The 14,976-nt window shown below is 44.0% G+C and overlaps 1 protein-coding gene across 1 annotated transcript in view; it reads left to right on the forward strand.

The window, feature by feature from the left end:
• Positions 1 to 624: 624 nt before the first annotated feature.
• Positions 625 to 14,976, forward strand: part of TRPM8 (transient receptor potential cation channel subfamily M member 8) — an 82,089-nt gene continuing 67,737 nt past the window's right edge. The window contains exons 1-3 of the mRNA XM_063095309.1: positions 625 to 705; positions 7,999 to 8,120; positions 11,616 to 11,689. Of these exons, the coding sequence (XP_062951379.1) occupies positions 8,004 to 8,120; positions 11,616 to 11,689 (191 nt within the window). The 5' untranslated portion in view covers positions 625 to 705; positions 7,999 to 8,003. The remainder of the gene's footprint in view (positions 706 to 7,998; positions 8,121 to 11,615; positions 11,690 to 14,976) is intronic.

Genomic DNA, 14,976 nt, shown 5'->3' on the forward strand with positions numbered 1-14,976 from the left:
GGTACATCATTTAAGTAAAATGACTAAAAGTTGTCCACTGGCAATTATTCCTTCTTCTAGTAGAGTTTTTACAAAGACAAAATGCAGTTTAAAGGGGACATGGAAGTAACTATAATAAAGCTGGCCTTGCTCAGCCTCCGTGACACCCCCCACCCCTGCCTACCTGGCCCAATGCTGAATATATGTTGGTGTGGGGAAAGTTAACAAAATCTGCAAAAAAGCAATGTTGGTTAGGTTTCCTTTATTTAAGAATATTTTCCTAATCTTAATGAAGAGCTTTTAATTTATTAATTAATCTTGTCATTACTTTCCATGATAAGCATTTCCCATTTCATTTGTGGTTTTTAAAATGTGCCTCTAATTGTAGAAATTAAATTTTAGTATGATTTAATACTGTGATACTATTGGCAAGCCAAGGGTGGGAATTTGGTGTCATTACTTTCTTAGCATTTAAAATACCGTGTTCTATAATTACGTATTCCTCGCTCCTGTTCAATTGCTAAATTGCTACTATATATGCCATGGATTTAAGGGTCTTCTTTCAGTGGCATACTTTTCTTTTCTTTTTTTTTTTTTGTTCTTCTTCCTAAGGAGAAAGAGGTGGAGCTGAGAAGGCTCAGGTTATAAAAGGCTTCCTCCTCCTGCAGCAGACAAGCAGGATCTTTGGGGCGAAAGAAAATCCTGCCTGATAAACCACCACACATGGTACGTTATCAATTTTTGCTTTTTGTAGCTCCATAAATGTTGCCATTGCTGTAACGTGTAGAATTGCTATGAGTTTAGTGTCTGAGAGAAGAGCATCATTTAGTTTTTTATAAAGATTTGAAACTAGGGGAAGACAAAATTCTAAGTTTCTCAGAGAGATGTGGGCATAAGCAGAATGCTGGTTCACAGATATATCTAGTCCTGGTTTGGATTTATTTAAAAATGTAGAAATCTTTGCTAGATTTTTTTGAAAAATTTAAAATATAATTACAGTTTTCTTTTTCTGATCGACAGAATTAGAAATTTCCTCAGATGAGCTTTATTTAAAAATCCACTGGCATGTTACCTCTGCAACTATCTGATTCAGTCCTATATTCTTGAACCTACTGGGAGCATAATAAAACAAGTTTTACTTGAATCAAGACTATGGTGAAACACATCAAGAAAGCATGCATTCAATAGTAAATATTCTTTGACAATAAAAGGAGAAAAGTATATTTGACTTGTTTTTGCATACTGTGGTTTCTTCTGTTTTTCAGCTTGTTGAAACACGCTCATCATTTGTATTATTTAGAAGCAAGAGAGAAACACTGAGGGGTTGGATGAATAATTAAAGGTTTTATTTCTATTTAATTTTGATTCCATTATTGCCAATGTTGACTTTTTCAGTGTTAAGATTCTTAAGTTGAATGTAAGGAAACAGTTATTCCTTTAGTCTATTCTGTATGTGCTAATATAAATATACTTCTCATGATAGGAGTTTTAGTTCTTCTAAATCTTGGGAGTGTAAGGAACTTCCTTTCAGGGTTGCAACTTTGGGTTTATAATTCATTAACATTTGGAACGAAGTTGTTATCATCGAGCATTAATGTTTTTGGTCTTGCCTGAGAAGTGATGTTTGTTCTTGGCACCTGTGAAGACGGGAGGATTCCAGGCACCATAGAGACCCCTTCCCCCCCACCCCTTATTCTAGAAGGCTCTCAGTAAATAGCACCTTTGAGCATATCTGCTGCCTGTGTTCTACCTCTTGCCTCTCACATCTGCTCTTTGGAGCAGGATGCCTTGGAATCAGTGACTTCAGCAGCCTCCACTGGCTTTTGCCATTTTTCCAGTTTTTACCCATCTAGTCAAACTTCAAAATGCTGACTTCAAAATTATGCTGACAATTAGAAAAACAGGATAATGCCTATAACAAAACAAATCTCAGGTCCTCTCTAGTGGTGACTAAGGTGTGCGTCAAAGGTGGACATTAACCCTTGCAGGCCCCTGCTGCTCCTGCACGCACCCCCATCGTGCTCCTGCCAGAATGAGGATGGAAACGATTTCTCTGGATGGTGTCATTTATATTTGAAGCCTCTGCAAGTGTCACACTTGCCATTATAGTGAATAATTGATGGGCGCAAAGAGTGGAGATGGCTGAGGTTTGGTGTGGGGCCCTTTGGAACATTCTCCTCAGAGGATGAACGATCTTTTCCTCTCTCATTCAGTGCTACATAAGGAGAACATCATTCATTCATTCATTCATTCATTTACCATAAAGAGACCTAGAACTAACTATACATCTTACTGGAAAATGACATCTTAAGATTGGTTCGACCGTGGGGATAGGTAAGCTAAAAGGTAATTTTAAAAACATGTCAAATGCCATCTTTGTATTAAGACAGCAACATAGCAGACTGACTTTTTTTGGGAGGGGTTGGGTTACTGAGCTCAAAGGATGCAAGAGTATTCTGTTGTTAATGGGTGACATCTACATTATTTAAAATTATTTATAAGCATCAGTAATAATAACACTATGGCCAACCTCTCCCCTAACAAACAAAATGGAGTTTCTAATTCTTTCTTTAAATTTTGATAGGATGTTAATATAGTAAAAATGATCATCTGTCCCTTCCCAAAGAGGGATTATAGTGGCACAAAGTAGCTTAAAGTTTAAAGGTTGGGCTCTTAAGCCAGCCTGCTTAGATTTGAATCCTATCTTCATTACTTACTATCTGTGTGACTTTGGGAAAGTTACCTAACCTCTCTGTGCCTTAGTTTCCTCATCCATCTAAAGGGAAAAAAGAATAATTCATAAAACTCATGGAAAGATTGAAAGAGTTGATACATGTTAAGAGCATAGCACAGTGCCTGGCACGTAATAGGCACTACGTAAGACACACCTGTTATTTATGACTGACATTTGGACAGTGTTCCTGTCCTGATGGAGGTGTGTGTTTTATGTGGTAGCAGGACAAATTGTATTGTTCATAAATTCAAGTTGTGACTACAGAAGAACACTAAGCCAAAGTTTACATGATACCACCTCTTAGACATCTCGTCAATTATATGATTGTGTTTTTAGAAAATTTGATTACAAATTCTGAAAACATTTTATTGCAGTCTAAGCGTGAGGGGGTCATGGGTGTTATTTGGAGCATCCTGGTTTGGCCCAGTGGTTCTCTAAGTGTGGTCCCAAGACCAGCATTATCATTAGCACCTGGGAACCTGTCAGAGATGCAGAATCTGGAGCCCGCCCAGACCTCTGGAGCACTTGAGTTGGGGCCCAGCAATCTGAGCTTTCATGAGTCCAGGGAGCCAGCCTGTGAAGTGAACAGGTGTTTCCCTGGGTGGGAAACTGCAGAAACCATTGCTCTTTAGCTTGGAGCTGCTGTCCTTCCTGATAGGTAGGGTAGTGAATATCTTCACCATGTACTGTGAAGTTTTGAAAAATATGAATGACGTTTCAACAGGCCATTTTGACTGTAATTTATACTGAGGTCACCTCCATGGTGGGTATTAGGATTCCATTAAGTTCATCAGGCCCATCTGAAATCTTTGAGTGTAAGAACCATAAATAAAAATAATCGAGATACTGATGAAAATATGAAAGCAAAGGTTTTACCTAGTTAAACAAATAACTGGCTGAACTCTCAGACACCTCTCTCCTGGGGTCCCCTCATTTGGGCCTGCCATGGGGATGCTTCCATTGCATCTTTCTTTAGTGAAAGAGCTTCAGCTGCATTCGGGACATTATAAGAAACAGCCTGCTAACTTTGGTGCTGTGGGTATGGCATTGTTGTGCCACAGGTGTTTCCCATCGTGTGGCCCGGTGTTCTTTTGGCATAGGCATTTTGTCTTTTAACTTATTATTTTGAAATAATTATGGCTTCATAAGAAGTTGAAAAAAAAGTCCAGAGAGGTTCTATGTACCCTTTACTCAGTTTCCCCCAGGGGTTACATCGCACGTAACTCTCACACAAGATCCAAACCAGAAATTGACCGCCTACAGACTTTATTCAGATATCACCAGTTTTGCATGCACGTGGTGTATATGTAGCTTTATGCAATCTTACGACATGTAATTTGTGTAGATTTGTGTGACCACCGCTACGATCAATTATGAAACTGTCCCATCACTAGAAAGACCCCCCCCCTCATGCTGCCCCTTATAATCACATGCGTTCTCTTCATCCCATGTCTCCCAAACTATAGGACAGGCCTCTGTATCAGGGAATGTGAGTTTGAAGTTACTTTATGGATGCTGTAACACTTGCATTTAACCATGTTTATTTCTTCTGCTTTGGCCACTAGTAAGATTAGGGTCCGTCCAATTTCTAGCAACCCTCCAGGACCTTAAAACGGGTTTCCCGTGAGGCTGGGGGAGCCCCCCACGTTACCAGTTTCTTTCTCTTGTTTTAAACTCTGTTCACTTCTTTTTCTTTGGTTCCTCTGTATTAAGTAATATTTTAGTAAGTCTTTTTGAATATTTATCCACCAAGGTGAAACATAAACATTTAAACTGAAAAAAAAAAAAAAGAAAAAAAAGCTCTACCACATTTTCTCCATTCATTATTTAGATTTATCACTGCCCCCACCCTCACTCCCAGCCTCCCTGTCCCCCTTTCCTGAACTGCCCAAGTTACGAGTTGCTTGGGTGGTTTCCTTCCCAATTCCTCAAATCCCCGAGCATGTTTTTCTGCTGTACTCACAGTTGAATTGGCTGTCCCATACTGTCTAGCCACGCAGCAGGCTGTGCCATCTTGGTTTGTGTAAGCGCACCCTATGGTGTTTGAACAATGATAAAATCGCCTAAGGGGGTATTTCTCAGAATGTGTCCCCGTCGTTAAGAGACACATGACTGTATCTGTTTTCATGTGTCTTAAACATTATGTTAACATATATATATAAAATATGTTAATATATAACATGTTACATATAACATATAAACCTGTTAATATATAATATATTTATAATACAGTCACCTTCCCTATAGTGATAGCTCCCTTTGCTGAAGATATCCTATGTGACAGTTGCTGAGCCACTTTTGTAAGGCGGCTGAGAGGGTCAGAGGCTCACTCAAGATCATAGGGTTAGTGGTTGAAACCAAGCTGACTGTCTCTAAAGCTAGAGCTTTTCACCACTATGATTTCTTGCCTCCTCCTTTTTTTTTCTACTCCAAATAAGTCATAGTAATTTTTCCATGTCATTAAAATATACCCCTCATGGCACTATTGTCTTATTTCTTCTGGGTGTTGATGTTCTCCTATGGATGAAAATTTAGGTCATTTCCAATCTTCCCTACTGTAAATAGCAATGAACATCTTCTGAGTATAACTTTTTATGTGTTTTTGATTCTTTTATCTACATTCTCCAAAGCCAATTCATTGGGTCAACAACAATAATTTTTAAATGCCTTGCTACATTATTGGCAAATTGCTTTGCAGGAAGTAAAACAGTTTTTACCCCTGCCTAATCATAGGAGAGTGCCTGCCCTACCACGCCCTTCCCCACATCAAATACTGTCATCCGAAAACTTCCCCCCTTGGTGTGTTGCTGTTGGTGAACTCTTTCTGTTTTTATTGCAAAGGAGGTTTAGTATGTCTTCATGTTGATTAGCGATTTGCGTTCCCTTGTTTGGTGGATTTCGATTCCAGCCTTTGCCCATTTTTCTAGCAGGTTTTGCGTTGCTGGATCTGGTGGTGCGCTTTTGTTAATTCTCCTTGGCATGTGACGTATTGACTAATTTCTCCTGCTATGACGATGACGTTCTCTCCCCTCCTGGTTTTCCGCCTGCCTTTCCAGTTTGCTCCCCTTCAGGGAGTTGATCCTCTGCTCACCCTCACCTCTCACTCACCAGGCCCTTCTGGGGAGCTCTCCCAATCTTTTGTCCTGGGCCTTATGTCCTTTCTTCCAATGCTTCTTTCCTGTTAAGTCTTAAATCCTCAAACAATGTGTCTAGAAGACCAATAAACCTGTATACCTGGAATAGTTGTTGTAAAGGGTGCCTAGTCTCAAAATCAATCAACTTGAATAGCAACTGGCTTCAGAGAACCAGTTAGAAACTAACACCTAATAAAGGTGTTTGAACTGTCAGAGCAGGGCAGCTTGCAGGGCAGCTCATGTGGCTTTCCCATTGCCTGTCTGACAGAAATGTGACTAAACAGCAAAAATAGACTTTTTTAATTGCAACGAAATAAGCAGTTTCATTGTGAGGCAAATGAAATCATTTCCTAACTGTGGTGCCCTACTCAGAAGCAATTTGCTGTATGGGAATCATAGTGGATACCTTGCAGGATTGATTTGTGGTTTTACAATAATGTATGTAAAGTACCAATTAATGCTTGGAGCCTCTCTTTGAAGTGCCTGGGGAGAGAAGTAAAAGAAGCATCAGTGTTTTAAACAGTCTGGACCAACCATTTCAGAGCAGATTTTAAAGAAGTGTCCAGTCTCTGTGGCATGGGGAGTTTTGTGGCTGGCCTGGGAGGGACGATCTGGTGCCACTAGGCCGAGGCCAGGAACAGAGTTGCCGAGTGGTGGGTCTGCTGTACGTCTTAGACCTTTCTGCATCCAGGGGTTATGGAAAGCAACATAGTAGTTTGCAAACCAAGGGAGGATTTGCAAGGGGGTATTGATTTATTCAAATTATTCACTTAAATATTTATACAGATCTATTTCGTGCACTGTGCCAGGCCTGGAAGTCTAGCGGTGAACAAGACAGACATAGTCCTTGGCCTCAGCAAGCTAACCAGGGCCAGACAGATCATTAAACACATCATGACACATCAGCTTTGTGCAGAGTAGATGGTAACTGGGTGCCTGCCCCAGCCTGGACATTGTGGGGCACCTACCTGAAGAAAGGATGTGTAAACTGAGGCCTGGAGGATGAGCAGGAGATGACGAGGTGGAAGGGTCCAGGGAAGAGGGTGGGACTGCAGATGGGAAAGGTGGGGGCGGGGCAGGGAAGAGGCAGTGTCCTGAGGGAGAGCGGGGCAGGTGCTGTCAGGCTGGGGAAGCGAGCAGTGCCCTGGGTGGCTACTGTGGACAACCAGAGAGCCTTGGGAGGGGTGAGGAGGAGGAATTGCCACTGGGATGTGGTGGTGACAGGGAGGAGCCTGGTGCCAGCACGAGGGGACTCAGGGAGGTGCAGGTGTATGGGAAGGATGATGCTTTTGTTCTAGAAATGTCCTATTTAGTGCCTCTGCAGGATGTACAGGCAGGTTGAGCGGGCTGTCAATGGCTTTTGTCTGGAGCTTGGCATATGGGTCTGAGTTAGAGTTTGGGAGACAAGGATGGAGAGAAGGCTCCTGAAGTGTGGGATGGGAGCATCTCAGAGTGTGAACACAGTGTGGATAGCTCTGGAAGCATCTCCACAACAGATGAGGTTCCTGTAGTGCCCAGGCTGATGGCCTGGGGGGAACTGCCAGCCCTCCCTGGGGCCCACGTGCCTGCTTCAGAGTCTCAGGGTGACCTGGGGCATGTTGATTCTCATGGCCTACCCACCACTGTCGTTCAAATTCCTTTTGTCCCCTTCTCTTGACTGGGCCAGGACGAGGATTCCTCTCCCACAGCCACCTCTCTGGCCAATACAAGCTGTTAGTTCTAGTTTATTTTGCAAATTCCCTTTATTCCAAATGCATTCCCATATCAGGTAGCTATTGCAAGCCCTGTACACGTGGTTCTCTGTGCTGGATGAGGCAGTCTGTCCTCTCTGTGCTGTCTGGTGTGACAGTGGCAATATGGTGCCATGCACGCAGCCACCATGGAGAGGGGTCATCCAGGACAGGCTGCCAACCAGGCACGAGAGACCAGGGCTGATGTGTTGAGGGGCGGAAACCCCAGCTGGGTCCTGGAGGATGAAGAGGAATGAGGGGCAGGGATACAATTAGCCTGGTGGGCAGGCCGGAACACAGGACGCTGCACTTGGGGAGGAGGAGAGGGTGGAGGGAGAGAGTGTTGGGTAAAGCTTTGAAGGAAGCCCTGTTACTGTCTGTAACCCAAACTTGTTCCTCCCAACCCCCCAAATCTTCACAGAAAAGATGTCGTTTGAGGGAGCCAGGCTCAGCATGAGAAACAGGAGGAATGGCACTTTGGACAGCACCCGGACCCTGTACTCCAACGTGTCCCGGAGCACAGACGTGTCCTGCAGTGAAAGTGTAAGTTGCAGTTCCCAGCCAGCTCCGCTTCCACTTTAGACAGCATTACTCTGGTGGTTAGATTATTTGTGGACTATTTCTCCTGCTTTACAGAGGTCATATCTCAGTGTGCAGTATTTGTTTCTTGAGTTATTTTGTTGAATGTAGACGTGTTTCCTTTTCTATGGCGTCTTTCAAGCATTTCTGTTTTAAAGGTTACAACTTATAACCTTAACGTCATTAAATAATGAATTTACTAACTGACTTTCAGGAAACTTTAAATACTGCATTTTTAATATTTGTTTCACTATTCACGACCTGGTGCTCTTGCTTTCGTTCCTGTTTGTTCAGGACTGATTCTAGAATCTATGTCCCTTCTCCACCTCTGTGGCCAGGGGTCTCCCTTTGGGTCCCTCTGCATTTGTTCTTGCCATAGCCTCCCGACTGTACCCTGTCTCCTCTCATTCCAAGCCAGCCTCCACATTGCCTTCAGGACACACATGTGCCCAGCATGGCTGCTTGGAGGAGCTGGACTCAGGTGGGGCGCCAGCAGGAGTCGGTCTCCTCCACGTCACGCTGCCCCCTCCCTGGCCTGCTGTCCCCGTGTGTGGATCTCTCCCACAGGTGTTCTACCCACTCTCAGGCCATGTCAAATACTCTCGATCTGTATCAGACATAAGACAACATTGTGGTCTGACATCCAGGATCCCTTTCGACTACAGTATGGAATGTCAGGATAGTGGCTAGCTCTAGAAACAAAGGGGAGGAGTGGGAAGGGGGTTCTGGGGTGCTGGCCATGTCAGTATTTTGATTTGACTGGTGGGTTACATAGGGGCTGACTCTGAAAACACAAAAACGTGCAAGAACTTTCTGCCCTCCTCCAGCTGGGGTCTGCTTCCCAGGGCTGGAGCTAGGAAGTGAGGCACCGAGGTGCAACATCTAAGGAGGCGCCAGCTCTCAGGAGCCGCACTGGCACCTGTGCGGCTGGGACTGCACGCCTCCTTAGATTTTGCTCCCGTCTCACTTTAGTGCTGGCCCTGTGAGAAACAAACAGTGGGTTGAGGGTGGTGGGGCATCTCCAGCATTCCCGGACTCTTCTTCTTTAATCCCAAGTGATGAAGCACCTCTGGGAGGGCCCTTGCGATGCGTCCACTTGGTCTCAGGCATCAGTGCCCCTGGGAAGTGGGCTGGCTGATTCTTCCTCCTGCCCTGCTCCTGTGCTCCTGGGTCTCCTCCCCTCCCAGATGCAGCAGTCCTTGGGGGTAGAAGTGTTGAGACTACCCAAGGGCATCTCAGTTCTGGGGGGTTCATGTTTGCCTCCTGAGCATCTACACCTCTGCAAAGTGCATTTTCAGAGGGAATTTTTAGCAACAAAAGTTGTTTGTTTTTTTTTAAATTATCACCCCTCCTCCACGATCATTGATTTCATGAGCTTACACAGCTGGTGAGTTTTCTTCTTTTCTTCATTTGTGTTAAGTAGACTTGAAATTAGTTAAGTGGATAAAGAATATTATGGATTTCCAGAATTTTGGTGTACAGGTGAGTGTAGAAACTATCTTGCTTTCTAAATTTTGTTGTGAAATACACATAAAAAAGAATGTATAGATGTAAATTTTCAGCTTAAAGAAGAATATTAAGATGAATGCCCCAGTACCCACCACCAGCTGGAGAAACAGGGTATCACCAGCGCTTTGGAAGCCCCCCACGTACCCTCCCCGTTGGGTTTCCTTTCTCCTGTCAGAGGTATAACCACTACTTTGAATTTTGTGTTATCCATTCCTTGCTTTTAATAATAATTTTATGTCTTGAATATATATATCTATCTATCTCCCTAAACATTATGTTGTTTACCTTCGTCTTTTTTGACATACATGGAATCACACTGTGAGTGTTCTTTCGTGAGCTCTTTTTTGGCCCCACCCTGTGTTTCTGGGATTCGTCTGCACTGAGCCGTGCAGCAGCAGATTCCTTTGCTGCTGTGCAGTGCCCTGCCTCGGGAATGCTGATCCAGCCTAAGGGGTGGGCATTTGGGTTTCTGGTTTTTGCTATTAGGAGTGATACCACTCTGAACATTCCTGGATGTGGAAGCAGGGGCTCCCTGGAAAATGTTCTTTGGATGGAGGCTGGTGGGCGAAGGTGAACACCTTTCCTTTAGGGGTTCTGGGTTTAAAACATGGGATTTATGGAGAAATTTCTGTTAAAAGAGTTGGGAAGAGGAGGCCCGTCGTTCTCATTCTTTGGTATCTTGAACTTGCGGGGAGTGGGTAGGGAAGGGGGACACTGTGGACTTCTCCAGGAGAGGGGCCCCCCTCCTTTTGTACCGCCCAGCTAGTGATGGCCTCACCGCGGGGGATAACGAGTCAGGGCTGGCTTCGGTGCCAGTGGCCTGTCCTGTGAGGCCAACTGTGCACGAAGTTGTCTGAACTCTCCAGCTGCCAAGGCAGGGCGACCTGCGGGAAGCAGATTTAGGTTCCAAAGCCCCTAGCAGCCCCAGTCCCCCAGGGCAAAGCAGCCCCTGAAGCTGAAAACTCACAGCAGGCATCCTGAGTATGCAGCTCACCCTCGTGACAACCACGCCTCGCTCTCCACAAGGACTGTTCCTTGGGGAGGTAACTTTACTGGCATTGGTGAACGATTTTCTCATGCCCTCCCCTCCATCCCTGCAAGGTATTAGTCCTTTTTAATTTTGCCAACCTGCTGGGTGTGAAAGGGAATCTTATTGTGGCTTTACTTCACGCTGGCCTCGGTACTGAAGAGGCTGAGCTTCTTTTCATATGCATATGGGTGACTGTGTTCTCTTTTGGTCAATGCCTGCTCTTGTCTTCTACTATTTTTCCCCATTGGATTGTCTGTCTTATTCTTACTGATTTTATAGTTCTTATATATGCTGGCTACCATTCCTATGATAATAATACTCATACATGTTGCAAAAATCTTCTCCCAGTTTGAGGAGTGTAGATATTTTCGGAGCTTTTAAAAATCTGTTTCTAAATAGTTTGCTTCTTCCAATTTAAGGACACTTTTGGTTTATAAAGATTTTTGGTTGTTTGTCAGAATTAGGCCCAGATGTTCCCAACACCTTGTCTATGGGGGGACAGATGCAATTATGGAAGGAGTTTTGGGAATATATCTTCTTTTAAAGAGCAAGCGTTAAGAGGAGTGGGAATCAGCATTGATACATTATTTATGCCAAACTATCCTTCAATGCTTACATTCCCCCTGGTAGGCTTAGAGGTGGAAAAACATAATTTGCATGTGTACAATGTCACTTATGTACAAAATAACTCCAAATAACTGGGGAAATTTTCATTCAGTTACAAAAACTTAAATGTGTGCCTGTTAAAAAAACTTTGTGTACTCTATAATCATGAAACAAAGGCTGGATGCTATGAACATCTGGTAAACCCTTAAGGCATCTGAAGTAGGGTTACATCATGTTTAGTATTCATTAATATCAACAGGAGGTACATTAATAAATAAATTAGTAATGTGTTATCCATTGTGCTTTCTCTAAAGGACTTGGTGAATTTCATTCAAGCAAATTTTAAGAAACGGGAATGTGTCTTCTTTACCAAAGATTCCAAGGCCACGTAAGCTATTTTCTGTCCATTTTTGCTTTTCATGTTCGAAAATAAATTATTAACCACCATTACAACAAACAAGCAAATACTCACCAGTTCATTATTAACGATGTTTACATCTTATAATTCTCAGAAATGGGGCATGAGCAGGAAGGACTTGGCAAGTAGCTTGAAGTCGTTCCTTAGAGCTGTAAGATTTTTGTTTTATATTTTTAGCTTTGGCAAGAGTTGGTAAAGTCACCAAGAGAGGCTGTCACTCCCTTCAGTATTCCCTTGAGCCTGGGAGCCCACCTGAGTGGCCGCAGCAGGCAGTACCTTGCGTGTGCCCCTGTGTTAAGCTGGCTGGCTCCTCCATCAGGCCTTTCTTCCCCCCACTGACTCTGGGCCTTTCCATCTAATTGGGAGTTCATCTCCTCTGAGTCGCCTGTGTTTTGGAACTCCAAGGCTGCTTTACAAAAGCTATGGGGAGTATCCCCAGCAGCTCGGCACACAGGAGATCCTCAATCAACGTTAGTTAATGAGCAAGTGAGTGAATGAATGGGTTGACTACTGTGGACCATTCTTGCAGGAGATGTACCTGGATCTAATTAAACAATTTTAATCCTACCTCCCGCTCTCTTTGTTCCTCTCTTCCCCCTCCCTTTTGCCTGCTGGTGATGGAAGAAAAAATTTAGCTATTAATCGATTAGAAGTTGCTGCTGTAGTTTTATAATTAAAGGATTGACCCTCTGTTGAATAGAGACAGTGAACAGGAAAGCCCGGGTAGGAGTGTCAGCATCAGCCTTAGTTCCAGTCTTGACTTGGCTGCCTCCTCACTGTATGACCTTGAGTCAATCATTCTTTTTCTGCACCTAATTCTCTTATCCTGAAAATCTAGCAAAAGTAGAGCTCATGGGTTATGGTAAGGATTCAAGGAGGTAGCACATACAGTACCTTCCATAATGCCTCAGAGCATAAAAGGCTCTCAATTGACGTGTTTTCTTACTTCATGTGAGTCAGAAAATGAATACCAGAAACACTAAGAGATCTCTACTGTGTCAATGGTACGAACTGACTCATCATGAGTCATTCTGTCAGAGTACAAACTCTGTGCATCAGCTATTTACTGAATGTTTTACTGAAGGATTTTGCTGTTACTCTGTTCGTTTGGCTGGTACAAAACACAGTCTGGATTCATTCATTCACACAACAAACATTTTCTGAGCATCTGCTGTGTCACAGGACTTTTCATATTCCATTGCTAACACTACACCCTTCTCACAAGGCAGCTGTTGTTATCATTTGACACATGAAGCAAGTGAGGCTCAGAGGGTCCAGAACTTCACCCAGGGTCACATGGCCAGTGGGAGATGGATCAGGGAACTGAACCCAGGCCTTCTGATTCCACACTGTGCCTTCTCTTTATCCCCAGCTGCCTCCCTTTCTAAGAATTACACTGCCTCAGGCAGATCAAATTCATCAACACTTTCTCATCTAACTGGCTTATGTGAAAGTGAGGAGGTCCACATCTCTTCACTCTAACCCCTAGCAATGTCTGTTTCTTGAGCGGTCACTGGTGGGTGATGCTGGAACACTGCCCCTGCTGCTGCGTGCCCTCTGAGACATGCTGCCTCCTTAGGGACCACCTCCTGGCTCTCCTGAGGGAGCAAGCCTCTGGATCCGGGTTTGTCCTCTTTAGTGCTCACTTCCTCAGCCATGCTGGGTTCCAGGTAGAAACAGGAAGAATGCTACTTTCACAATAGCAGCCCTGTGCAGTAGAACTTTCCTCCATGATGGAAACATTCCATATCTGGGCTGTCCGATATAATAGCCACCAGCCACGTGTGACTACTGAGCATTTGAAATTTGGCTAGGACAACCAAGGAACTGAATTTTCAACTTTAATTTTACGTAATTTAAATATAAAATTAAATAGCCACATGTGGTTAGTGGCTACCGTATTGGACAGTGTAGCTCTATAAGATTCAGATTTGGTCCAAGGGGTAGAACTAGGGTCCTGATGCCCTCCCGTCCTCTCTATCTTATCCCTGTCATCCCTATCCTTCCTCCAGGAATCTGCGCTCCTGATGCTTTCCTTGCAAACCCTCTTCTCTATTTGTAAAGCAATACATGCCAATTGGTGCTTGGAGGGCTACCAGCCCACAAACCATCAAGATGGAGCCAAACAACTTTCTTGGTCAAAGTCGCCTGAGACACACCCTTACCCTTGGCAGGGAAAAGAGCTCAAGAGTCTGTCTTTAGTTGTAATAAGGACAGGTGGAGTGGAAATTTTCACCCCCATCCTGCAATTAGCTTGGGTGGGTGTGGACAGATCCCAAAGGACAGTGGGTCAGTAACAGCCATGGAGAGAGGAGAGGGACATCGGGAGGCAGCCTTGGCTCAGGAAGTACTCTAGGACTTAGTAAGAGACAGGGCTGAGGAAACTGTGCTCCTTTCTGGTTCACTTTTTTTCTTGGCCAAACTGAGTGATTCCCCTCAGAACCATTACACAATGGAGGCAGGGTTGCTACTGGAGGGGAGATTTAAGATCCAATCTCTAGCTTAGTTTTAATAGCTCCAGAAAAATGTTTTGACAAATATTTTAATTAAGGATAATTTCCATGCTCTATAGTAATTAAGACTTTCAGTTACAAGGAGCTCAATTAGCTTAACGTAAAAGTGGGACATACTATAAGGAAACAGGAATGCCACCAAAGAGCAGAGAGTGGCTGAACCTCTTGCATGGTTAGAAACCATGACTGGACATGTGGGGACTCAATGTGTCCTCTCTGCCCACGTCTCGTCTCCACCTCTCCCTGCACACATGCTTTCTTCTTCTCAGTGGGGACACGATCATGTTGTATTGCTTGGGTCTCCCGTGTCGCAGGCTTAGGCCTGGAGAGAGAAGGGAGCAGCTTTTTTGGTCCTAATTCCAAATTCGCAAGAAAGGGATGCCTATGTTAATCCTGGATTAACTTCCTGTCCCTGGGCCTATCAACTGTGCATAGTTCCACAGGACTCAGCTGAATGAATAGGCTCATTTTGATCCAACCGTGTAGATGAGGTTGGGGAGTAAGGACAGTCTCACCGGGATCCGTGTCAAATATGTCATCTCCAGCAGGTAGCAGAAGTGATATATCATCATCAGCCTCCCCCTTAGGTAGGACAGTGGGCTGAATGTGATGATTCCTGATGAGATGCATTCTTTCCTCATTATAGAATCTCTTTGTTGAGTGGCTTTGGTAGTTACCATGGGCTTCCTGGACTTCAAAAAGATTGCTATAAGCAGAGCAACTCCAGGTCCATGTAATACAATC

Source organism: Cynocephalus volans, chromosome 1 (assembly GCF_027409185.1).
Source record: "Cynocephalus volans isolate mCynVol1 chromosome 1, mCynVol1.pri, whole genome shotgun sequence".
Classification (NCBI taxonomy): Eukaryota; Metazoa; Chordata; class Mammalia; order Dermoptera; family Cynocephalidae; genus Cynocephalus; species Cynocephalus volans.